The following is a 26,226-nucleotide window of genomic DNA, read 5'->3' as shown; positions in this document are numbered from 1 at the left end:
CCACCATCCTTTGTAGTGAACGAAAAATTTCTATTCGACCACCTGGAAAGGAACCGACGGAATTTCACGGCATAGGTATGAAGAAAAGAGTACCAGTGATATCCGCATTACAAGCCAGAAAAGAGATGATGAAGGAAGGAAGCACAGCTTATCTCGTCTACCTAAACGGGGAAGCTAGTGAAGACAAGAAAGTGGAAGATGTGGCAATAGTACGAGATTTTCCAGAAGTTTTTCCTGAAATATTGCCAGGACTACCTCCAGACAGGCAACTAGATTTCACCATTGATCTAGAACCTGGATCTGCCCCAGTATCAAAGGCACCGTACAGGATGGCCCCAAAGGAACTACAAGAATTAAAGGTGCAACTACAGGAACTCTTGGACTTGGGTTTCATCAGACCCAGTGTCTCGCCTTGGGGAGCGCCTGTACTCTTTGTCAAAAAGAAAGATGGAACCATGAGAATGTGCATTGATTATCGAGAGTTGAACAAACTGACGCTTAAAAACAAATATCCTCATCCAAGGATAGATGATTTGTTTGATCAACTCAAAGGAGCCAGTGTATTCTCAAAAATAGATTTAAGGTCTGGGTATCATCAACTGAAGATCAGATCAGAGGATATATCTAAGACCGCTTTCCGCACAAGATATGGTCACTATGAATTCGTTGTCATGCCATTTGGTTTAACCAATGCACCGGCAGTATTCATGGACCTCATGAATCGAGTTTTCCATCCATACTTAGACAAATTTGTCTTAGTGTTTATAGATGATATCCTCATCTATTCTAAGAATGACCAAGAGCATGAAAATCATTTGAGAATCATCCTGGAGACATTAAAGATGGAGAAATTGTTCGCCAAATTCAGCAAGTGCGAATTTTGGTTGAAAGAAGTAATGTTTCTAGGGCACATCGTATCAGCAGATGGAATCAAGGTGGACCCCGCCAAGGTGCAAGCAGTGCGCGAGTGGAAATCACCAACCACACCTAATGAAATCCGAAGTTTCTTAGGTTTGGCAGGATACTACCGGAGATTCATCGAAGGATTCTCTAAAATAGCGAGACCAATGACGCAATTACTTCGCAAAGGAATCAAGTATAAGTGGAACGAAGAGTGTGAAGCCAGCTTCCAAGAGCTGAAGAAGAAATTGACAACTGCACCAGTGTTAGCAGTTCCAGCAGCCGATAAAGAATACGTGATCTTCACAGACGCGTCCAAAAATGGGCTAGGTTGTGTGTTGATGCAAGAAGGAAAGGTCATTGCCTACGCCTCGCGACAACTAAGGCCACATGAATTGAACTACCCCACTCATGATCTGGAACTGGCAGCAATTGTGCATGCTTTGAAAATTTGGAGACACCATCTATACGGAGTTAGATGTGAAATCTTCACTGATCACAAAAGCCTTAAGTATTTTTTTGAGCAGAAAGACTTGAATATGAGACAGAGGAGATGGCTCGAACTCGTAAAGGATTACGACTGCGGTATCAACTACCACCCGGGAAAAGCTAATGTAGTAGCTGATGCTTTAAGTCGTAAAACTCAATCCGAGTTAGGACTTCTTCTCACTCAAGAGGACACGCTTGTAAGGGATTTTGACAAATTGAAGATAGAAGTGGTTCAGCCACCGGCAACGACAAGAGCAATTATTGCAACTCTAGTAGCCGTCCCAGACCTCAGAGAAAGGATCGTCAGTGCCCAGAGAGCGGATGAAAGCTTGGAAAAAGTTCGTCTCAAGATCCGAACAGGCACGCCAGGAGGCTACCAAGAGGCAACGGATAACGCAGTTCTTTTTGAAGGAAGATTGTGTGTTCCCCATAACGAGGAACTCAGAAACGAGATCATGAGTGAAGCTCATGACACGCCCTATACCGCTCATCCCGGAAGTACCAAAATGTACCAAGATCTAAAACAGAAGTTTTGGTGGGACGGGATGAAACGAGATATAGCCTCGTTTGTAGAGCGTTGCCTTGCATGCCAACAAGTGAAAGCTTTACATCAACGACCATATGGGAAATTACAGCCATTGGAAATCCCAGAATGGAAGTGGGAGCACATAGCGATGGATTTCGTGACGGGTTTACCCAAGACAAATAGGGGCAACACAGCTATTTGGGTAATAGTAGACCGTCTCACAAAGAGCGCTCATTTTATACCGATTCCAATTACACATGGATCGGAGAAACTAGCCCAACTGTACATTCGTGAGATTGTACGGCTACATGGAATACCAATATCCATTACTTCAGATAGAGATTCAAAATTTACTTCTAGATTTTGGATCAGTTTGCAGAAAGAGTTGGGAACGAGATTAAACTTTAGCACCGCCTTTCACCCTCAAACAGATGGACAATCAGAAAGGACAATTCAGACCCTTGAAGATATGTTGAGGACAGTGGTGCTAGACCGAGGAGGAAGTTGGGAATCAGTGCTGCCGTTAATCGAATTCGCCTACAACAATAGTTACCAGGCAACCATTGATATGGCACCTTATGAGGCGCTGTATGGAAGGAAGTGTAGATCACCACTTTACTGGGATGAAGTGGGTGAAAGAAAAATCCTTGGGCCAGATGCAGTAAGCGAGATGATTGAGACCATCCGCCAGATTAGAGCAAGAATTAAAGAGGCTCAGGACAGACAGAAGTCTTATGCTGATACCCGACGAACTGAACTACAATTTCAGATTGGAGACAAGGTTTTCCTTAAAATATCACCCTCGAAAGGGATCGTTAGATTCGGTGTTAAGGGTAAGTTGAGACCCCGTTTTGTAGGACCTTATGAGATCCTTGAAAGAATAGGTCCCGTAGCATATAGGTTGGCACTGCCACCTAGCTTTGGAAACGTCCACAATGTGTTCCACGTGTCACAGCTGAGACGGTACGTGTTTGATCCCAAACACGTGATTCATCAAGATGAAATGATTCTTAACCCAGACTTGACGTACGAGGAAAAACCTGAAGCCATTTTGGACCGAAAGGTGCAAGAGTTAAGGAATAAATCGATCGCGTCAGTCAAAATACTGTGGAGACACCATGGACCAGAAGAAGCAACGTGGGAACTTGAGGACCAGATGAAAGAAAAATACCCAGAACTTTTCACATAGGTATGCAAATTTCGGGACGAAATTTCTTTTAAGGGGGATAGTATGTAATGACCCGACTTTTTATTAAGGATTATATACTTTTAATTACTGATTTAAGGATTGATTATGGTAATTAGAGTTCAGCATCCATTTATAAAATACGAACTTATATGAAATTGATAATTTATATATGTGATGATTTATTTTTTTTTTATTTTCAATAGATGATGCACTCAAAATATATTTTGAGTCCATTAATTTATTGTGGAGAATTTAACACTGAAGTGTTAAATATGAATCTTTTATCGATTGTTTACTTAAGCCCATGAGTAATTTATTTTATGTTAGAAGCAAGCTCAAATGGATTTTATGCTTCAATAAGAATTAGGCTTATATGTCTTAATGTATTTAAATGAGTTTGAAACCATATAATTAATGTATTAATCTCTTAGATATTTTGATGATTAAATTTGAATAGTTCCTAAGCATACTGAAGAATTTCAGTCATACGCATGCTGAAGAATTTCAGTCATACGCATGCTGAAGAATTTCAGTCATACGCATGCTGAGAAAGAATTTCATATTCATACTTATCAAGCCACCCTCATCCATGTCCATGTTCATACTGGTCAGCTGAATAATTTACACCATCCTCATCCATCCAAGCCACCCCATTTTTCTTTAAAATCACAGCACTTTCACCATTATTTTCCATACTCAACGTCTCCTACGTTCATTCCTCCAACCAAACTTCATGGTAATTATTACAAGTATTTTTCCATCTCATTTCTTTGTCATTTACAGAGCACCTTCTGATATCCTATTATTCATGCTTATTATGCAGAAACAGTAAATCATTATCTACCAATTCAAGGTTACTTTCTAAATCGAAATACTCCATTTCTTGTATCAAGTTCATAACTCCAAAAGAACCACCAACGCATACAACTGCTCATATTCCTCTTTATGTGCATACAACTTGTGTATAAACTCGTTTTAACATTGATGTTCGAAAGGCTGAATTTGCAAGTGAGGTGTTTATATGCAGTGTGATTAATTGAAGAACAATTAAAGATCTTGACTTTTTACATGGACATATAGAGATAATTATTTCCTGACTATGTATGAATTTTGCTCAAATCATCTATGCTATGACTGAAATTGTGGCTTGAACCTACTGTGTGTGTGAGTCGAAATCAGAGGGAGGCGGCAGCCGCGGTGGCTCGTCGCCGGCGACGGAGCGGCGGCGGTGAACCTGCCGTTGTCTCCGATCTGCCAAGAAAGGGGAAAAGATGAGGAAAAAGAAAAAGAAAATGAGAATAGGGAGATCCGGGGGCTTACCTTTGTGAGACGGTGCTCGGCTCCTCACAGCGAATCCGACGACGAACGGCGGCGGCCGTGCTCTTCCACGGCCAGGCGATGGCCGTGAACACCCAAGGCGGCGGCGTGCGGCTGACTTTCAGCGGCGACTCCGGGCGAGCAGCAGCAGCTCCAGGCGGCGACAGCTCAACTCCCGGCGAAGCAGCAGCAGCTCCAGCGGCTTCCAGTCGACGGTGCTCGCCGAGATCCAGTTGCAGCGGCGGCGGATCTGCCATGGAGGAGAGGCGGAGGCGACGGAGCGGCGGCATGGTTGCGCTGCTGTGCCTTTCCAGCGGCCGAGATTGAGAGAGAGAGATAGAGGAGAAGAGGGGGGGAAGAGTTCAGGGAGAGAGAAGGAGAGGCCGCGCCGCTCGCCGGCGGCGACGGCGCCGTTGAACGGCAGCGGCGGCGGCAGATCGAAGAGAGAGATCAGAGAGAGTAAAGAGAGAGAGCAGAGAGAGTAGGGAGAGAGAGAGCCGAGAGATAGAGTTAGAGAGAGATAAGCTTGTGTGTGTTGGGAGGTGTTTGTGTGTGTATATTTAGGTTAGAAAAGGGAGCCGGGTTTGGGCCGGGTTTGAGCCGGGTTTGGGCCGGGTTTGAGCCGGGTTTGGGCCGAAAATATTGGGCTCCCTCTTGGGCCGATTTAATTAAACTCTTGGGCCGATTTAATTAAATTGTTTGGGCCTTATTCAAAGAAAAACATGATAGACTTAATTTATCTAATTAATTTGGGCTTATATCTATTTAAATTATTTGAGCTCTTAATTATTAATTTAAATTGAGCTTGATTAATTTAATTATATATTGACCTTTAAATTAATTATTTAAATGGAGTTCTTTATTTCAAGTATTTATAAATGGATTATAAAATGAAATATTTCGAGTTAAACTCTCATTTAAATTAATTCTTTTCAAATGACTTATTAATATGGATTATTTGAAAATGATTAAACGATTTTAAAAAAAATAAGAAAGCATGATCTATGATGATATAATTTATCTATGTAATATTATAGGATTTGTTTTTAAATGACGGAATATTTGACTTGATGGCATAAATAGAACGAGTTATGATTAATGCGCGTGTTGATGTTCGAATAAATAGTTTCGAACCTAAATGATAGTTATGTGATAATGTTTTGAGTTAAAGGTTTTGACGAGATAAGATTAATTCTTTCCAGTCCACATTAATTATTACTTGGACTCCTATTATTTATTAATAATGGGTCTCGAATTTATATTACTTGGGCTCCTACGATTTAATTGATTAAGTCCAATGAAATTTATTTATTTAACCCAATAAGAATTATTATTTTAGGCTTCTTTATTAATCCTAATTATTTTAATTAGTGATTAATATTAAAGTTTACTAATTTTTTAAGGATGATGATGGGCTCACTTATTGGGCTTCATGATTTTATTATCTTGGGCCTCATTTGTTGGGCTCTAGAAATTAATTGATGTTGGGCTTAATATTATTAATGCATTGGGCTTCGAATTTATTCTTTTGGGCTCAAATTAAATTCCTTTTGGGCCTTGATTATTTTATTTTAATTGGGCCTTCATAATTATTCTATTATATTTAATTAGAGAAGATTTTAAGACTTACTAATTATTAATTAGTAAGTGAATTAGATTATTTTAAGATGAGTAGATTATTAAAGATTAATAATCCGACCTCATAAGACGAGCCTTAATTTCTTAAATAGGATTAGCATCTCATAATTTAATTAAAGGAATATGAGTCATGCATAATCATTTCACGCATCCTCATTTATTGAGATTTTTCGAGAATTAGAATCTTATTTTATTTTCTCGGATTAAAGGTCAAGCACCAGAGTTAGAGCTAAACCGTGAGTCGGCTATTCAGGTAGGCTTTCTACGTATAAACTAAAATTATATATTAGAATTGTTAAGACTTTATGCTTATGAATTTAAATGATATTGTCAATGCCTAAATGCTTTATGTTTTATTATTAATTGCCTATCTGATGTTAATCGAATTCGGATTCTGGATGGGACCGCAAATCCCTTCGGAATTAGTGTACACCTTGTGATCGTGAGTCATCTAGCGGGTTGGCCGATCATAGTGTCCGTAGAGGGAGGCCTCCCTCTCGGCACGAGTTACTGATATGGTGATTAATGATATAAAATACCTGCGCGGGTTATTGATGAAAGAAATGATATTATGTTTGGTAAATACGAGACTTTAAAGGAAAACCCTCGTATTTTACTACTGTTGAAAGGCTTGACAATAAAATATTATGCATGTATGTAAATTTCGGCAAGTGTCCACTAAGTACTTTTGTACTTAGCCCTGCATGTATTTTTAAATGTGCAGGTTGAGCTGTGATCGAGGATGTAGTGTGCAAGCGGAGCTTCTGTCAATCTAGGATGAGTACCTCAGAGTAGAGTATATGTCTTCATACATATATTCAAATTATTATTCCGCTGCAAACACTGATTTTACTAAGACATTATGTTATCTGTCAAAACAATATGTACTATTTAATAATGTACTCAAACTCGTTGAGTACCCCTTTGAATAATATTATGTACGGTCCCCTTGTGGCCTTCGTTGAAATTCTAGTTAATTTCAATTATTTTCCTTATACAAGTCGAGTCATCAAGAAACCGAATATGCCCCTTTCTAACTCCCGCTCCTAAATCCCCTCCCTTAGTCGCGGTTTTCCCGAATTTGCTATCCTTAGCAAGTGCGGTCGTGACAAGTATGTATAAATGCCATATCATATTCAATTAATATATGGAATTGACCACTTTTTATATATTGGGAACCTTGTGGAATATCTTGATCCTTGTTTTGATGATACCAAAATTCATAGGACTTAATTGTAATAGACTAGAACTGTTTTGAACTCAAGTGTTAGAGTTAATTTCTAGTTTAACTTGCGGTTTCGAAGACTGAAGACTGAAGAACGAAGGACTGAAGACTGAAGACTGAAGATACCAACTGAAGTATCAGTTGAAGAATCAGTTAGGAACTGATTACTTAATGCGTGCCATGGACTGATACTAAAGTCAAGTATCAGTTGAACATTCTTCCTCGGATTGATCTTCCAACGTTCAAAGGAAGCCACGTACTCACAAAGTACAGCCGCATTAAATGCAGAGATCTCAGGATCTTATCTCTGCAGAGGTCATTCCTATTTGGTGGCTACTTTATCAAAGACGTCACATCTCCTGTCCCTCAAGAGAGTCGTTTCCACTAGACAAGGAACCTCGAAGATTGAAACCTCAGCCCAAATTCGAATTGCTCTCCAACGGAAGAAATCTTGAGGACTTTCTACGCCAACGGATCTATTCAAGAGTTCTCCTACAAATAGCGCTCGAGGATCAACTTCAATCTTCACCGATTCAACGACATAAGCTGAAGCTCTGCCAAAATCGCTACTCAGCCTAAAGCTTAATCTCCCCAAAGCTTGAATCGAAGAAGAGAATTCCAAAGCCAAAATCAGTCACTGCTGATTACATACATTCTCTTAGACCTTAGGCAAACCTCTGTTCACCCAGAAGCCAAGGTCAAACTTGCTACAAAGAACTTGTTCCTTGCAGTATAGTTGGCACTCGTTCAAACCTCCTTTTCAAAAGAAAGATTTGAGTGTTTTGAGTGATTCGGAGTTCAGAAAGGTACTCTGACTCTGAGAGTCTTAGCGCGCGTTGTGCTAAGCAAGAGAAATCCGACGCGAGTGAAGCGTGGGTACTAAAGAAGGGTTTTCTTCAGTGGTACGGTTGTGTGCACCCGGAAAGCACACAGTTTGGTTTGCAGTGCACCTGTTAAGCACTTGCGGAGTGGATTGTTGGTCTGATCAACCGACCGTGGATGTAGAAAAGGATTTTTCCGAACCACGTAAAAGTCTTTGTGTTGTTTACAGCTTTTAGTTTTACATTCATACTTGTGTTGTTTTATTTGATAAACTGAATACTGATTAACTGCAAAGAGAAACCTAAGACCAACAACGTGCTCAACCGAGGCTATTACGAAACTAAGTTTAATTTCCGTTGCGTATGATATCAGTCTGACTGATCTATCTTTTGATAGTCAGGAAGAGTGTTATCATCTCTGTTTTAGCAAACTCGACTGAAGCTCATAAGTGCATCAGTTAAGTTCCAGTAACTTAACTGATAACTCCTTACTGAAGAGCTTTCAGTATCAGTCGTCTACCCTGTTTGGTCAAAACTGTTTTCAGTTAACAGGCGTCACCGTTTGCGTGTAAAGTTTCGTTTTGTTCTCTCTTGGAGATCCCTCTGCTTTAGAGGAATTTGCAAAAATGGCCCATAGGTGTATTCCCCCCCATACACCTATTCGAGACCCTCAGGACCTAACATTATAGTAAATTTAAAAGTTAGTCTATCAAATAAAATTTTAAAAATTGATTATTTTTTGTGCAAAAATACAAATTTACCTCTAATATTAAATTTAAAAATTAACTTCTTCTTTTTTCCCCTTTCATCTCTGTCTCTCTCTCCCCCTCCCCTAGCATTGAATGTAATTTCATATTTCTCTCTCTCTCTACCTTCATTTGTGTTATGTGATTCTGGAACCAGAATTTGACCAGTTTGGTTTCCAAACAAAGCCATCTGCTTAGCTCCAGTCTTTGTATTTTTTTACAACTTTCAAATTTCGTGGGAAAAATTAAAATGAGCCCAAAGTTTGTATATTTAGTCGCCAATAATATTTTATTTTTATTTTCATTTTAAAGTTTTTTTTTTTACTTTTTTATAATATCAATTTTTATTATTGTTAATTCTTTTTTTTTCAATATTCAGCTCAAATATATTAAGTTAAAATTATTTTTTTATTATGTTTATAAATTATTTGATTTAAAATATCAATATTTGATTTAAAATGTAAAAGTTATATTTATTTAAAAATTAAAAATTTTAAAAAATATTCCCTCTCCCCTCTCATAATTTTTTTTAAAAATAAATCTATTGTTTCATTCTATTTTATTTTTATTTTTATTTTCATTGTCATTTTCATTTTCATTTTCATTTTCATTTATTTTAACTTTTCATAATACTCCATCTGTCTCATTACTATTGTCTCATTACAAATGTCATATTCGTTTTTTGGTGACATATTCTATATTTAAATAATTTCACTAACTCATTTAATCTACTAATTATATATTTCTTAATCTCCGTACTCAAAAGTAATGGGACGTAGGGAGTATCAATTTTTTTATTTGTGAATTTTTTTTTTGTATTTTTTTCAATTTTTAATTTAAATATATTTAATTAAAATTAATTTTTTTATTATATTTATAAATATAATAATTGAGTTGGTATTAAATTTATATAAATATAAAAATATTTATCATGAATTGCTTGGAGTGTAAATGCTAATTAATGTAGAAGCGACAATTTCTCGGTAGTTCTCGCTCTTAAATCTAAGGCACGATTACACCCAATTAGATACATAGAAATTTCTTAGAAAGTTGCTAGCTTTCAAAACTAGTTCCCACACTAGAGTTAATAATGCTATTATTAAAACGTGCAACTAATTCGAGTCAATCTGAACCGACTAAACAGAAGAGGAAAATTATTGAAGACAAGAATACGCCAGCGATTTCTCCTCACTCAGTTCTTGAGCGGTTACATCCAATTTCTTTCGTGAAAACTCATCAATTGACAAACCTGAACACAGAGTATGTAGTAAGATTGCAAGGAAAATAAAAAATAAAATGTGAATGACCTAAAATAACATGCTATTTTTTGTGTTTAAATGTATTCTAACCTTGAACAATCGACCACTCCCCATTCTTGCAGGTAACTGGAAATGAATAGATGAGACCAGCTGGCACATTGTATGATCCATCAGAGTATACACCCATAGAAACCCAAGTACCCTGTTCAAGGCCAGACAAAAGAAAATAATTAGAAATTGAACAAGCACAATTAAGCAAGTGAAAACTTACCTCCGGAGTGCCAAGGACCCAGTCGCGGATATGATCACAAGCAGAACTAGCAGCAGAGAGTGCACTAGAAAGTTTTCTAGCTTTGATTATAGCAGCGCCGCGTTGCTGGACAGTGCTTATAAACTCTCCTTTCAGCCTTACAATATAACAAACAATTCAAATTCTAAATACATATGAGTTGTATGTTTTTGTGTTCAATCGCATGAACTCATGTAGTACCATTCATCATTCGCAACAAGCTCGCGCACAGGCTTCACTCCAGATGGGGTTTTGACAGATGCATGGTTAACATCGGGATACTGTGTTGAGGAGTGATTCCCCCAAATTATGACATTCTTAACATCTGCTACTTGCACCTTCAGTCTCTCTGAAACCTGTCCCAGAGCCCTGTTGTGGTCTAATCTAGTCAAGCAAGTAATGTTCTTCTGAGGAATTGACGGAGCAAATTCCTTAAGAATCAACGCATTGGTATTGGCAGGATTCGCAACAACCAGAACCTGCAAGTGCAACAAGATGTGGTCAATTTGTGTATTTACAGCCAATTAAACCTTTAGAAAACTAAATTAACCTTGCAGTTAGGCGCAGCATGCTTTTCAAGAGCAGACGCTTGAGACTTGTAGATGGACACATTCTTTGACATCACATCTTTCCTCTCCATACCCTCTTTCCTTGGGAAGCCACCAACCATGACGGCGACATTGACACTGGTGCACGCTTCAACGACATCCGTGGTCGCTACCACACCTGATTTTCAACAGCACAATCAAACATATCTCAATTAATAAGGATATACAATTAGTCAAGACGAGCACATATATATAGTATACCTTTAAGAAGAGGAAATGCTGCATCAACCAATTCCATTTTAACGCCGTTGAGCGCCTCAGCCGCAGGTGGAATATCGAGCATGTGGAGGATCACAGGCTGATCAGCTCCCAACATAGCTCCCCTAGCAACCATGGGCACTAGAGCATATCCAATTTGTCCTGTATAACAAACAAACCCTTAATAACTGGATGCTGCTGCTTACAATTCATACAACCCAATCATCAATTCAACTACAATTAACACAACAAAACAATCTAAACAGTTGTCAACGGTGGATCAAATCATTACACAAGTTTGATTAAAATGCAGTGCTGCGATTCAAACACGCTTATCTAAGCATGGTATAAGCAAATGATAGGAACTGAAACAAATAAAATTCACATCAATCTCCTAAACAACTGATTATATTTCATACACATGTACAAATGACATAAAATTTTCCACAGATTTCCAGGCAAAACTACTAGTTTCTACTTCTGTATCAAATAACATTTTAACACATAAACTTCACGCACAAGCATCCATTGGAAAGCACTCGCCACAGCATATCAACAGATGCATTATCTAATTTTCTAATTAGTAGTAAAAACTGATCCAAAAATAACATCAATTCCAAAAAATAAAAATAAAAGCAGATCCAAAAAATCACACCTGCGGCGCCGGTGACGAGAACGCGAACTGGTTCCTTCGCCATTGCTTTGTTGAATGGTCTAGATTTGCAATGTGAGATCGATGCTGTTGCTTAGAACATGCAGAAGAGGAATGATTTGATTCTAGAAGAGTATGTCAAATATTTATAGGTGAAGTTGTTGAGAAAATCTCGATTAGTCGATTAACAAACTATTGCATGCTAAGAGTGAAAAATAGAACAAATCCGCTAAATTTTTGTGTTCAAAACCATGGACTCCTTATTATTGCTAAAAGTACTAATTGTAAAATAGAAGTTTGACTCGTTAAATATAATTAGGAGATGGTGAAATAAATGTAGGAGATTATTAAGCCAAATGCTTCTTCTCATTGGATGTGATCTTTGTTTAGAAATTAGAATGACAAAAAGAGTTCATAGCTTTATTACTCCCTCCGTCCCACTTCAATTGGCACACTTGCTTTTTTTGTTTGTCTCACTTTAACTGACACTTTTCAAAAATGTATGTGGTCCCTACCTTTTTTACACATATTAAATAAATGGTCTCCATCCACTTTACACGCCCAAACCCTTTATTTTTAATCTCTGTGCAAAAAAAAATGTCAATTAAAGTTGGACAGAGGGAGTATTATTTAGATCCTCAAATAGATGTAGGAATTTTGAATGTCACGTTTGTTTGATTGATGAGATGGCAAAAACGGCCATATGGACTCTGCAAAACATTTGATTAAATCCCTTAAATCTTAAAAGGGAAATCTATATATTAAAGCAAAATAAATTCTATCCTAGATGACATTTTATAATCACTTCATTCTAATTTTTCTCAATTATCATTCATTCTTATTTTTTTTTAAATATTAAATTATTAATCAATTTCTATATCTAAAAATCATTCCAACAAAATAAATTCTATTTCCTCAATATATATATATATATATATATATATTAAAGGATGAAAAACAACATTAGTTACCTATCTAGCCTATTTAAAATTTAGAAAAAAATAAGAATGAATGAAAATTGAGAAAAATTTGAATTGAGTGATTATATGATGCCACGTACGGTACGATTTATTTTGCTTTAATATATATATATATATATATATATATATATATATATAGGGTAGGGTTAATATAAAAACACCTCTTAAGATGAAAACTAGGAACCAATTTAAAGCCATTGATTTAAATAAAATAGAGGGCTGAGATTAACTACAGATGCACAATTTCGATTGCATAGATGCACAGTTTCAATTGCATAGATGCACAATTTCGATTTGCTTGAGTATTTTGCATTGTTGGTTTCAATTGCATAAATTGCATTTTTTTTAAGTGCATAGTAAAATATAATAGATACACAATTTCTTTTGTTGACTAAATCCTAACCATTAGATCTAATATTTAAAAGGTCAAGATTAGGTTCCTAGTTCTCATTTTAACAGAGGTTTTTATTAGAACCTCTTCCTATATATATATATATATATATATATATATATATATATATATATATATAGATTGAGGAAATAGAATTTATTTTGTTGGAATATTTATATAATAATCTTTTAGATATAGAAATTGATTAAAATTTAGAAAAAAAATAAGAATGAATGAGAATTGAGGAAAATTAGAATGGAGTGATTATAGGATGCCACATACGGTAGGATTTATTTTGCTTTAATATATAGATATGTGTTGTGTAGGCTTTATGTAATAGATAATTTTATTTATATTCTTTAAATTAAATCCTATTTAATAATATGATTAAAATATTAGCCAAATATATGGATTAAATCACTCCATTCTAATTTTCCTCAATTCTCTTTCATTCTTATTTTTTTTAATTTTAATTAATTTTTATATCTAAAAAATCATTATATAAATATTCCGATAAATTAAATTCTATTTCCACAATCTACATATATATATATATATATATATATATATATATATATATATATAAAAGCAAAATTTCTCTGTTTTTCTGCCCCTAGTTTGCTGCTATGTGCTTTCAGGGGTTTCTTTGGTTTTGCTTTTATTTTTTAATAAAATTCCATTTCAGCATATATTAAAGCAAAATAAATCCTACCGTATGTGGCATCCTATAATCACTCCATTCTAATTTTCCTCAATTCTCATTCATTCTTATTTTTTTTCTAAATTTTAATCAATTTCTATATCTAAAAATCATTAAAAATCTAAAAATCATGATATATTTTAAAACTAAATATCTAAAAAAACATTATGTAAATATTCCAACAAAATAAATTCTATCCTACGTGGCGTCGTACAATCACTCCATTCTAATTTTCCTCAATTCTCATTCATTTTTATTTTTTATTTTTCAATCAATTTCCATATCCAAAAACTATGAAATATCTAAAAATCATTATATATCTAAAAACTATTAAATATCTAAAAATCTTTATATTAGTATTCCATTGATCAATAAAAATCTTTATATTAGTATTCCATTGATCAATAAAATTTTATTTATATCCATACACGAAAAATGGAATGTACATATATTTGTAATTTTGAGGTTGTAATGATTATTGTAATATTATACTTCATAATATCCAACTCTCCAATTTCAATTTAAAAACGTACTTGATTTACTTTTTAATATATATGACTTTGATGTTATAATTCTATTTATATTCCCTAAAAAATTATCTTCGATCATGGGCAGACCAATTCAGGTTCCAACGTATATAATACTTTAATTGGGTTAAAATAAAAATCACTCTTAAGATAAGAATGTAGAACTAATCCATACCCTTAATCAATAATACTTTAATGGACACGATTTAAAATTTATTATATCTTAATTTGCCTCTAATACCTACTGTATATTAGGAATAAAAAACTACTATAGAAAAATACTACAGATCCCTTAAAAATCACAATAAAATTGGATTGAAACTCTGCTTACATATAAATTTCATAAGATATTTAAATTAGGTCGGTCAATTTCAAATAAATATTATAATTTTCTAGTTTAAAACAATTTCATTAAATTCTTTATTTTAGTGAAAAAATTCATGAACCAAAAAATACATTAATAATTTTATAAATTTATATTTTAATAGACCCCGTCGAATTTCGACGGATCGCTTACTAGTTATATTAAAAAAATATGACATGGGTAGATCATGTATGTACTCATGTATTATTTAAAAAATATGACATGGGTAGATCATGTATGTACTCATGTATTATGGGACTGGAGGTGTGTAAGGAACCTCTAATATCACATTCATGTTAAAATTAAGTTCTTAAAGTAATGATAGAATCCATTAAAAAATTAAGTATCGAGAAGTCCCGATTTATTATAAGTTGTGATAACTTTTTGTAAATTTGTCAATTGTGATAATGAAATTAATCGATAATCTACAATTTCATATACACAAAAACTTATGTGCGGTGAGCCGCAAAGATGATGGGATTGGGGCCACTTTATAGATAATGTTTATAATAATAAGGGTTTTATCACTGAATATAGATGTTTTATCAACGAATAATTAAGCTAATCATTTTTGACGTATTGTTCTTTATTTTAGTACATTCTATCTTACGGTATCTGCACACATACTTAACTATGTTTACTGTGTGCGAGATTTTATATGTTCGAATAGGTGATAATTTCAGTATGCATATAGGTTAATTAACTCATCCAACACAAAATAATTTTCATTTTTGATCGGATTCAACAGTGTATAGGAGTTTTTAAAATGGTTAAATATACTAAAAAGTACATAGAATTTTGAAATTTGAGGCTTAATCATGTAGACAAAGTATTTTTTTTTTCTAAAAGATTGAGATTGAACTAACGATGTTCGGGGAATTAATTAGGGGTGTTTTCACCAAAACAAACATAATGAGTTTTTGTGCGGCTCCCTAAACAATATTCATTTCGTCTCTTAAAAATATGGACGAGAGTGCGTCTCTTGCCCCGTAATATCAAATAATAAATTAAGTATATTTGGGATAATTCAATACATATCCACTGAGACGTAATATATATTTGATTTAGGTGTATTATTTTTCAGATTGTAATGAAAATTATTATTTTAAGAATTATTTCTGTGCATTTTTAAATTCCAAGAATATTAAGAATTCCATTAAGAAATGTATAGTTGTCAAGTAAGACGTACATATTCATAATTCATGATCACGTGCCTATGTCGTTTGTATAAATAATGAAAGCATTAAATTATTGTCCTTACCTAGAAGACATGTTGTCACACTCAACCTTTTATTGTGATTGTTGTGTGCCTTGTATCTTCATATTGTCAATACTCGAAAGAAGAGGAAACAAAAATCTATTTTCCATATGAAGTATGAACCCATGCTTCTTTTGAAAAGCCACCGCAATATAGCCTCAAAATTTCCATGTTGTGATCTGTGCGGTTGTGGGATGTACTTCATATTTTCTTTGTACGACTATTAACTACTCAATAAAATTTTATCCTAGACAGTCGGCAAATCAAATCTTTATAGTCTTAAAAATATCGGTTAAAATTTTAAATTATAAGCGTTTTCATAAAAATATCTTTAGCTATCGATAATATTGCTAAAAAGCTTGAACTATTTGTAAAGTTACAAAAATATTAAATATCTTGTGAGTAAAATTTTGAAACCGAAAACTTGACGTGTATAGTCGGATGCCAGAGTGAAACGATGTTGTTTTGCCATATTAGTTCTTTTTAAAATTAATCGAAAAACATGCTATCATGCATCCCCACTATACATTTCGAAGGAGTATATTGATATTTTAGGATATTACGGTGAATATTGATAATATATGGTTTAGGATTTTAATGGATAACCTATTTTAAAAGCTTGTTTGATTAGGTTTATGTAACTTCTTTTTTTGTTTCTCTCTATTTTTGAATATTGTTCGAATACATGCATATACGTGGCTATACATACACATTCAGATATTTTATGTATTGTATATGTATAATAAGTTTTCTGAAAAAGTATATGTATAATAAGTTAAAGACAAGTGATAGTATAAGATATCAACCATAAGTGATGCTGATCTCTCTTTCTCTCTCTCACACACACATGGTACACACACGTTGAAGATGTCAGATACACACATTAAAATGACTTATTATAAATTTATAAGTTATCAACCATAAGAGGTTTCAGATATACTAATAAGTACGTAGCCTTTTTAATTTTATCATCATCGATTTGAAATTTTAATGTCCTGCGAATGGTATTTTTTTATTTTTTTTGAGAATTATCACATTTAGCCATTTTTCATAAAAACATAAGCTTTATAGCCTTTTTTTCAATTTAACTATACTGTATTTAAGTGATATAATATATCAGTTATATTTTAGAATGTTGTAGTGCCATATGTAGTGAAGTATTTTGGTGTCCACTTTGATCAACGTACTTATTTTCAAACCAAACCAAACCTTATAGTAGTATTATAAAATCATGTTAATGATCATATTTGGTAAATAATGGTGTTGGAATTTAGTCAGCCCCACTAACAAATTGGGTCTGCTTACAATTTACAAAAAGCCAAGTTTTATTTATTTATCAAACCAAACCATTGAGGGTATTGAAGGGGTGTGGGCCCCGTGCTGCCCGGCCATTGGGGATACACACCAACTTACTATAGACCACATGTAGACGAAAATAACTGACCCCTGTGGATCACGGATATATATACCTGGATTCCAAATCTAACTGCTTCTGTACGGAGCCGTTGCAGTTGATAAATACGGAGTATTCATGTTTCCTAACTTATGCCGTTTCTTTATTTTTAAAGCATATTCTATCTTAAGGAATCTGTATACCTTATCATATCCCATTTCACTATTCACACTATTATTTAAATTTGAAATAATAATTCAAGTTACACCAAACACGTTAGATTTTCGAATTTGTCTATACGAAAGTGTATCATTAGTAGATATATTTCAAAAGAGTCGGGTCAGATTATCAAACTAAAAATAGATTTATAATATGATTGGATTGAGTTTATCAAACTAAAAGAGATTTATAACATGACACAAGACCCAGATCGAGTTCATCAAGCTAAAAAGAGATTCACAACAGACTCAAACATAGCCAAATTGATTTTTATGGCGTAGGGATATATTTAGCAATTAAACTTTTTCCACCGATTCAAAAAAAAAAAAAAAAAAAACTTTTTCCACATCAATTTTGGCATGACACGTGTTCACGTGCAAAATAAAAATATCGAGTGAGTGTTCGCATCTCTTGAAGAAAAGTCCAATCTGATGAAATTTTGGAAGGATTTGGGCTGTTTCAACATCTCAACTCTTAACATTTTCCCCATAAATTAATTGATTTAATTTATATAATCTAGATAATTTTTCGCTATTAATGCATCTTTTGTTAATGTATCATTGTTCATCCGCATGCAGGCGGAACCTCTACCCACATAAAGGTGAGAAAATTACCCCATACACAGACGAGATTGAACCCAAGTCCTCTCACAAAAAAAGTCTTTAGGTACCTCAACTTTGCCATTTAAGTTAGGCTTCATTAGTGTATCATTATTCCATTATTCAAGTTGAATCTATTTTTCTAGCAAGCCAATGTTTATATATAGGCATTAAAAGATAGTCATCCACAATTAGACCTCCTAATTGAACACATATGAAAGGATATTTATACAATCAACTTAATTATATGCAAATATGTTGTTGATGATCTAATTAACGAGTGTCATGGTTTCAATTAGAATTTTACATAGGATCAAATTAACAATGCTAGTGATGTTCCAAAATATCAGAGGCATTAGTGATGTAAAACCCCATCTAAAATTTACATATTCCAAGAATTAATCACAAGAATTTTGTAACAACTCACATATGTCATACATAAGAAATCTTACTATCACGTTACTTTGTCTTTCCTTGGATCATGCAGCATAATATCTTTTTAAATCTCATATATACTAGCTAGTATAATATTATGATTACAATAATATGATTAATGTTGACCACATATTACATTTATCCCCCAGCATTAGATAGCTCATGATTATGAACTCATTGGAGTGATCTTATCCAGGTTAGATGGAGTAACCCGTACTCATAATCTTTATTTTTAACACTATAAAGCAGAGATATATAATAAGTTTATTTTATTTAGTGAACGAATGAAGTATTATTTATTGTATTTTATCTTCTAATATTACTCTATATATCAGAAATTATCTTATGAATTAATTTTCTATATATTAAAAACTCCAAAAATAGTCACACCGCACATCGCACATGCTGAAAAAAAAAATAGAGTATTAATCTATTTCCTGGTTTCTCTTCAAGATCAAGACTTCAACACTCGCAACAAGTAAACACCTGAAGGCAACTCCGTCAACTCTCCGTCAACTCGTGGACACGTGTGCTCATATAAATGGTTTCACAATTTAGCCGAATATTCCGCCCCAAAAATTCCAACTACCATACCACTCTCTCTCTCTCTCATAAATATACCCCACCGTACGTACTGTTATCCTATTCTTCTAGAGACAAACAAAAAAAGTAATGAGTGGAGAGCTAGAGAGAGACTACACAGTGGGCGAGCAGATCGGGAGGGGCAGATACGGCGTCGTTTCGAGGTGCCACGCCGCCGTCACCGGCCAGTGCTTCGCCGTGAAGTCGATCGAGAAGCGCCTCATCCAGGACGATGCCGTCGACAGCCTCTGCCTCCAAAACGAGGCGAAGCTCATGCAACTCGTCTCGGGCCACCCGAATGTCGTCGGAGTTTTCGATGTGTACGAGGACGAAGACTTCCTGCATGTCGTTTTGGAGTATTGCGGCGGCGGCGATCTTTTTGAACGGATCACCGCCCGACCCGTTCTCACCGAGTCGGAAGCCCGCCGAGTCCTGGTGAATTCTTCTTTTCCTTTTCCTTTTCCTTTTTTGAAAATAAAAATAAATTAAATTAAATCCCTGAATTTATTCTTCTACTTTGGAAGTAAATGCAAGTTTTTAGGTACATTATGCTTCGCTTCTCGATTATTTTTGAAGGATAATTTTTCGACAAGTTTGGTATATTTTCCCCCTTTTGGTTAAAAGGAGTGCGATTTTTTTTTCCCTCTTGTTATTCAGATTTAGATTAAATGGGAAATTGTGATTTGGTAGATAAAATTGTTATCTTTTTCTTGAAAGTTCTCTACCAGAAAACCTCTTTTTTGTTTATCCTTTTGAAGCTGTTTATCCTTACTGTGCTATTTTGGGAGAAATTTGACTAGGTGTTCATTGTAATTATCATGCAATATTGCTCGGTTTAATTTTCTAGTTTTATCCTAACTTGAAGTTAGGAGTATATGATTATTTACTTGGCTTGGACTTTGGAAAGATATACACAAGATTGTCATTAACCATTCTTTTGTTAAAACAATTGGGATTTGAGCAGATGTAATTATTCTCCTAATTTTAGGTACTGAATTAGGGAAATTGCTGTTTTACAATCAGTTTTTTTTTTCATTAATTGATCTCTCTATGTATGTAGTACCAAATTACCAATTACCAATTATAGTAAAAACACAGTGATATTATAGTGGAGTTGCATTTTTATGCTTACATACTTGATGATGATGTTATGTAGTTGCCACTAATGGAGGCCATAGCACACTGCCACCACCACGGAATAGCCCATCGGGACATCAAACCCGACAACATTCTCTTCAACAACTACGATGAGCTGAAACTTGCAGATTTTGGTTCAGCTGAGTGCTTTGGCAGTGGAGGGCTAATGTCTGGCATTGTTGGGACCCCCTACTATGTTGCCCCAGAGGTATTAGCAGGCAGGGACTACAACGAAACGGTTGATGTGTGGAGTGCGGGTGTCATCTTGTACATAATGCTAGCCGGGATCCCTCCTTTCTATGGGGAGTCGGCGCAGGAGATTTTTGAGGCTGTGCTTAGGGCGAATCTGAGATTCCCAAGAAAAGTTTTCAGTTCTGTTTCACCAGAAGCTAAGGATCTGCTGAGACGAATGCTTTGCAAGGATATCTCTCGAAGGTTCTCAGCTGACCAAGTTCTAAGTAAGCATATGCCAACAGCCAACTAATAATATAAGATCTTGTTTTCTCTGTTTTGGTAAATACTATGCTGCATTGTTTGGCATGCTTTCGTGTTGTTTCTTAGTGAGTTGAATTGGTAAATTTATGCCAAAAAAAATGGAAGGCATTGCCTTGATAACGCTAAGAGTACTTGCTCCTAGAAAAGCAAATTATTGTTCAAGTTGAAGCTGCATAGACTAGTAATCTAGATCTCTCTTTTTTCTTAAATACCAATAATGTGATGCTAAACTAGCTTTCACGGTCACTTTGTGAAGGGCATCCGTGGATGAAAAATGGTGGCGACTCCATAGACGTGGCTCTTCTTGCTTGAGTTGGATGTTTATAAGACTGCTGAGATCCTAGTAAAACTGGATATGAAACCGTTTTATAGGCACCGTGTCCATAAACTTACCTAGATAATATAGTTGTAGAATGTAGAATGTTCTGCACACTGGTTTTGTACAGAGTTTGTGCAGAAGTCGGAGCTGTTAGCATCAATGGCGAGTGCCTTCCTATCTGTGGAAGTGTTTGTATAAGCACTTCACTTGCCCTTTTGTTTTTCGTTTCTTCTATGATGTTCAAGAGACAGACAACCTGTAAATTTGCTAATGTTGATGGAATGAAGTTTCTTTTTGTGTGTGTGTTTAGATTTTGGACTTATCATTTAAATTCGGGTTATGCTTGTTCATATATCAATTCCATAAGTTACTAATTTTCGATTTTCTAAATTGTTAATTCATTTATTTTGGTGATATGGGTGCCAATCTCATTACACACAAAATATGTAATTAAATTATAATAAATAAAAAATGTGGCAACAAACATTAAATTAACCTTTATATCATGAAAGTAACAACAAATTTATATTAGGCTGTTTATGTCATTGGAGGAGCGAAAGTTTAATTAAATCCCGTACTATCCATACATCTTAATTTATCTTCTAAATCAACACACAATAATCCATCTTTTACTTTCAACTACAAAGAAGTAAGAATAAGTTTATCTTAATATTGAACTGTATTCAACTATCATATTTAGATGAAACTAGCAAATTAAAAAATTTCTTTGCAAGTAAAAAAAAAAGTCTTCTTTGCAAAAAAATGATTGAAAGAGCGCGAGGGGAGGGGTTAAATTAGGTTTTGATTTAAAAAAAAAAAATTATAAATCATTTTGGTTAAGAGTGAAATCAAAATGATTCATAATTGCCTCGGAATTATTATGCAAGCTTTGCTAAGATGACTTCAATATTATATGTTCTGGTTTCTTTCACTTACAGAAAAAGATTTCCCCAAACTTTTCACATGAGCAGTTGAAAGATTCTAAACAATCAAATGTGGACGAACATTTATCAAGCACATATAATACTACTGGTAACTCCACATTGAATGAGCTCTTAGTTTCATCTCGTAAGATCCTGTTATAACCATCTTGCCCTAATACATATGAACATCAAGTTTGAAATATGATACTGCCACTAGCTCGAAATAATTTCTCACAACATTATAGTAGCACATTAGCATTCAAAACAGACATGAAGAATGCAAGTAGAGTAGATCTGGAATCTCATAATAATGTCCATCATGTCGCAGATAAACAAACTATATATTTAGACAAGGCAAAGGTGATCAAAGCGGAACCGTCCTAGCATCATGAACATCCCCCATCTCCACATTCTCGTTTTCATTCTCATTCTCATTTTCCCTCGACATTTCCTCCAGTGACTTCCCGTTTGACTCGGGCACCAAAAACGTGAACATAACGCCCAAAGCATTCACACACCCCAGCACCAGCAGCGAGTTTCTCACTCCGATCCCCGCCGGGTAACCCGCATCCGTCTTCTTTGGATCCTTGGACTGAGCCGCGTACAAGAATCCGAACGCCCCCACCATCGCCCCAGCCTTCCCCGCCGCCGACGAGATCCCGTGGCAGGTCGACCTGAACCTCGCCGGAAATATCTCCGCCGGCACCACAAACGTCGTTGCGTTGGGGCCGAAGTTGGCGAAGAAAAACGTCAACGAGTACATGATGACGAAGCCGATCCTGTTGTCTTTGTGAGTCCAGTGATCGTAGGGAATGGCTAATGCAAACATGAAGATGGTCATCATCGTGAATCCCATAATCTGGATGGCGAATCTTCCAATTCTGTCGATGAAGACGACAGTGAACCAGTAGCCAGGGACAGTGCTGCAGAGAGCGATCAGAGTTTGAGCCCTTGCAATTCTGAAAACTTCTTCTAAGGCGTTCATGGTCTTGGCCGCCGGAATCCAGCCGATGGCGCTGAAGATGTCTTTCTGGAAGAGGTTCTGGCTGTAGAAGGCAATGTCGAGGAGGAACCACGTGCTCGTCGTGCCCAGGAGATGCAGGCCGTGCCGCCGGAGGAATTCCTTGGAGAACAATCCGAACTGCTTCCCCTTTTCTTCCACAACTCTCTCGGGCTCCGCCTCCAGATCCACTTGCAAAACCCTAGACATGTCCGCCGCCGCCTGCTTCGCGTTCTTCGCCACCAGGGCGGTGTAGCGGGCGGTCTCCGGCATCTTCATCCGCCAGTAGTAGGTCAGGGCGGCTGGGAGCGCGCCGAACATGACGATCAGCCGCCACACGTAGTCCGACGCCGCCGGGAGAGAGGCCGCCGGGTCCACCTCGTAGGCCGGGGCCGGGTACGCGGCCTTGAAGGCCGACGACATGATGATCGCCACCATCCCGCCGGCGAGAATCCCAAACCCCTGCATGGCAAATACGGCGGCGATGAAAGCGCCACGGGTCTTCTTGTTGGCATACTCCGACATGATGGTGGCGGAGAGTGGGTAGTCGCCACCGATGCCGAACCCTAGCCAGAACCGGAAGAAGCAAAGCGTCGCCATCACTGCCTTTGGGCGGCTGCCCAGGGACAGGCCGGAGGCGATGGAGCAGATAACCATCATCATCAGCGTCATGCCGTAAACTTTTTTCCGGCCTAATTTATCACCGAGCCACCCGAAGAACAGCTGGCCGGTGAGGGTGCCGCAGAAGGCGACGCCGTTGACGGCGGCGGCAACGTTAGGGGGCAGAGACCCTGGCTTCTCAGCCCCCTCGACGGTGTAGTAGAGACGTCCGAGGAGCTTCGTTACAAGAGAGATGCAGAAGAGATCGTAGGCGTCCGTGAAGAATCCCATTCCGGCGATCACGATCGCCGTGAAATGGTACCATTGCGTTTTCGCAACGTCTAGTGCGTTTAGCACTTCCAATTGCTTCTTAGCCATAATTACCTGAAAAATGGAAGCAAGAAACAGTCAAATAAATAATTAGGAAATTATTCTTAAAAAAAAAAAAAGTAATTACGAAATTGATTACTTGTAAGTTTCCAAGAAACTATATATATTTATTGCATGATCAAAAGTTTCCCAAAGAGAGATGATGCGTGCAATGGATGTCTAATAATATTGGATTTGGGGGGGTCGAACAAGACGTGGAAATGGGTCACATGATATCGAAAAGTCTACTTGCCAAAGTCGATAAATATTTCCTAGATTGAATTAATAGTCCGATTTAAGAAATTAATGCTCACAGCTGTCGCTCTTTATATTTACATATAATTATCTTATTGAAATTGAATACTCGAATCTGGCTGGATCAGTCAGCATCTGACTCAAGTTTGAACCCTTCTAGTCAATAGAATATTATAAACGTTTTTCCATTTGTGACACCAGTATAGTCAAACGATTAGATATTTTTAGTCCTCAAGAATGAAAGTAAGTTGGGCCGAGCACTAAAATGAAATGGTATGGGCCCAGCCCGTCATATTGGACTGCTACACATTGATGCCAAAAATGAAATGAAATGATTGGAGGAGACTTTGAAAATACAAACAAGAGATCATGTGAACCACAAAAAAGACTGTTTCTGATAGAAAGAAAACAAAATGCAGTTGTGATCACACTTTCCCGGAAACTTGGGAAGGCCGTTTGTAAATATATCTAACTACTATTTTCACATATTGGAATAAAAGATTTATGTGAATCGCCAAAATGCAGCTGTGGTCACACTATCCCGGAAACTTGGGAAGGCCGTTTCAAAATACACCAATCTATTCAACTACTATTTTCACATATTGGAATAAAAGATTTATGTGAATCATGTTGCACCACTTTCAGAATTTTAGTAGCATGAATATGTTCGTATTCCCATTATTAAAACATCAATAATATGGAAAGGAATTCTATTAAAGAAAAGTTTTTATCATCACGCTACGTGAAAATTCAAATTCAAATCCATGGATATAATTACTTAAATAAAATTCCATTTTCAGGAAGATGAAAAAAAGTACACCAATTCATTCACATAATCATTCTTCAAGCAACAAATGCATGGAATTCATAATCAAGATTTCTCGTTCAGATAAAAACGAAATAAATATAAAAATATTTTAAAAAACTGACCTCACCTGAGTTTCAGAAGCTTAAGGCGAGAAGAAGAAGTCTCGAGGAGTAATGGTTTTGGCGAGAAGAAGAGTCTCGATTTTCAGAAGCTCTGAACTTGCATTTGTCTTATTTAAAGGGATCAGTAAGATTGAGGGAATAAAAATTGAGAGATAATCGGAACAGAATTAAGATTGGGAAGGACTAAAGTAGACTGTGCAGAAGAAAGGGGGTTTAGTTACGTATTTAACAGTTATTTGGAGGAATCTTGGGCGGCATATTCGGATTCGGGCCCATAATTAAGCAGCTTAGCTTTTTTGGTTTTGACACGTGTGCTCTTAGGCAGGCCCTACTTTGAATACTAAAGTAAAGCTTCCTTGACTTCTGACTCTCTTGGTCAACGGTTTGGTTACCTTATAAGATTTTTTTTTTCCCGAAAGTAAAAACGCTGTATTTTGAGAAGTATATATATCTTTTAAAAATGGTTGAGAAAAAACTACAGATATACTAATAAATTACACGTGGGAAATTTTATGTAATTTAGAGTAATAAAAGTCGAAATTCTATTTTAAAATCATAAAATCTTGGGTACACCCGAGTGTACCGTACAACCAGGTTGACCCGTACCCAAAATAATACTATTATTTATATGATTTGGATCAGGATATGAGTTCAAATCATAATACGGATTAAAGTCTAAGTGAAGAAGCAACTCAATTCTCAAGGCTTTAAAATTCTCATAGCTTCTTGATGTTCAGCCATCTGGGAAGAGGTAAGAGAAGCATTACAATTCTCAAGGCTTTATGGATGTGTACTGTTTGGCTCATCTGGAAGAAAAGAAACGAGAGTAGATTTGATGGAAAGGTTTGGGAGGCAAAAAATCTGGTTTTGGAAGCGAAAGGAAGACTTTGGAG

General features: G+C 35.9%; 3 protein-coding genes and 1 long non-coding RNA gene across 6 annotated transcripts; 1 reads left to right on the top strand and 3 right to left on the bottom strand.

The window, feature by feature from the left end:
- Positions 1–3,962: 3,962 nt before the first annotated feature.
- Positions 3,963–4,567, bottom strand: LOC131001200 (uncharacterized). Its single transcript, XR_009093884.1, has 2 exons — positions 4,425–4,567; positions 3,963–4,355 (listed from the first exon to the last, which is right to left on the bottom strand). It is a non-coding gene; the product is annotated as an uncharacterized LOC131001200 (long non-coding RNA).
- A 5,260-nt stretch (positions 4,568–9,827) lies between these two features.
- On the bottom strand, positions 9,828–12,010 carry LOC131001199 (malate dehydrogenase-like). The gene is made up of 7 exons (XM_057927514.1): positions 11,861–12,010; positions 11,209–11,367; positions 10,950–11,125; positions 10,601–10,878; positions 10,382–10,517; positions 10,201–10,312; positions 9,828–10,100 (listed from the first exon to the last, which is right to left on the bottom strand). Exons 1-7 carry the CDS (start codon positions 11,901–11,903, stop codon positions 10,006–10,008), a joined length of 999 nt encoding a protein of 332 aa, XP_057783497.1. The 5' UTR covers positions 11,904–12,010; the 3' UTR covers positions 9,828–10,005.
- A 7,287-nt stretch (positions 12,011–19,297) lies between these two features.
- LOC131001197 (phosphoenolpyruvate carboxylase kinase 1-like) lies at positions 19,298–21,565 on the top strand. Its single transcript, XM_057927513.1, has 3 exons — positions 19,298–19,740; positions 20,462–20,900; positions 21,194–21,565. The coding sequence occupies exons 1-3, from the start codon at positions 19,396–19,398 to the stop codon at positions 21,247–21,249; spliced, it is 840 nt and encodes a 279-aa protein (XP_057783496.1). The 5' UTR covers positions 19,298–19,395; the 3' UTR covers positions 21,250–21,565.
- Positions 21,566–22,361: 796 nt separating this feature from the next.
- On the bottom strand, positions 22,362–25,538 carry LOC131001196 (low affinity inorganic phosphate transporter 1-like). Of its 3 annotated transcripts, none has more exons than XM_057927511.1 (2): positions 25,334–25,538; positions 22,362–24,163 (listed from the first exon to the last, which is right to left on the bottom strand). In XM_057927511.1, exon 2 carries the CDS (start codon positions 24,155–24,157, stop codon positions 22,544–22,546), a length of 1,614 nt encoding a protein of 537 aa, XP_057783494.1. In that variant the 5' UTR covers positions 24,158–24,163; positions 25,334–25,538; the 3' UTR covers positions 22,362–22,543. The 3 variants fall into 3 exon arrangements, with proteins under 3 accessions (XP_057783494.1, XP_057783493.1, XP_057783495.1); XM_057927510.1 differs by having other exon boundaries at positions 25,339–25,538; XM_057927512.1 differs by lacking the exon at positions 25,334–25,538 and adding an exon at positions 24,249–24,538.
- Positions 25,539–26,226: the final 688 nt, after the last annotated feature.

This window comes from Salvia miltiorrhiza, chromosome 8, assembly GCF_028751815.1.
Source record: "Salvia miltiorrhiza cultivar Shanhuang (shh) chromosome 8, IMPLAD_Smil_shh, whole genome shotgun sequence".
Lineage (NCBI taxonomy): Eukaryota > Viridiplantae > Streptophyta > Magnoliopsida > Lamiales > Lamiaceae > Salvia > Salvia miltiorrhiza.
Note: the sequence above shows the minus strand (reverse complement) of the source record. Positions and strands in the feature narration are given on the sequence as shown.

Coding starts and splice junctions, on each gene's coding strand:
- LOC131001199 (XM_057927514.1), bottom strand. CDS start 11,903: ATGGCGAAGGAACCAGTTCGCGTTCTCGTCACCGGCGCCGCAG. Junction 10,518..10,600: donor CTTGTTGCGAATGATGAATG/GTACTACATGAG, acceptor TTATATTGTAAG/GCTGAAAGGAGAGTTTATAA. Junction 10,313..10,381: donor GGGTCCTTGGCACTCCGGAG/GTAAGTTTTCAC, acceptor GGCCTTGAACAG/GGTACTTGGGTTTCTATGGG.
- LOC131001197 (XM_057927513.1), top strand. CDS start 19,396: ATGAGTGGAGAGCTAGAGAGAGACTACACAGTGGGCGAGCAGATCGGG. Junction 19,741..20,461: donor CGGAAGCCCGCCGAGTCCTG/GTGAATTCTTCT, acceptor GATGTTATGTAG/TTGCCACTAATGGAGGCCAT. Junction 20,901..21,193: donor CTCAGCTGACCAAGTTCTAA/GTAAGCATATGC, acceptor CACTTTGTGAAG/GGCATCCGTGGATGAAAAAT.
- LOC131001196 (XM_057927511.1), bottom strand. CDS start 24,157: ATGGCTAAGAAGCAATTGGAAGTGCTAAACGCACTAGACGTTGCGAAA.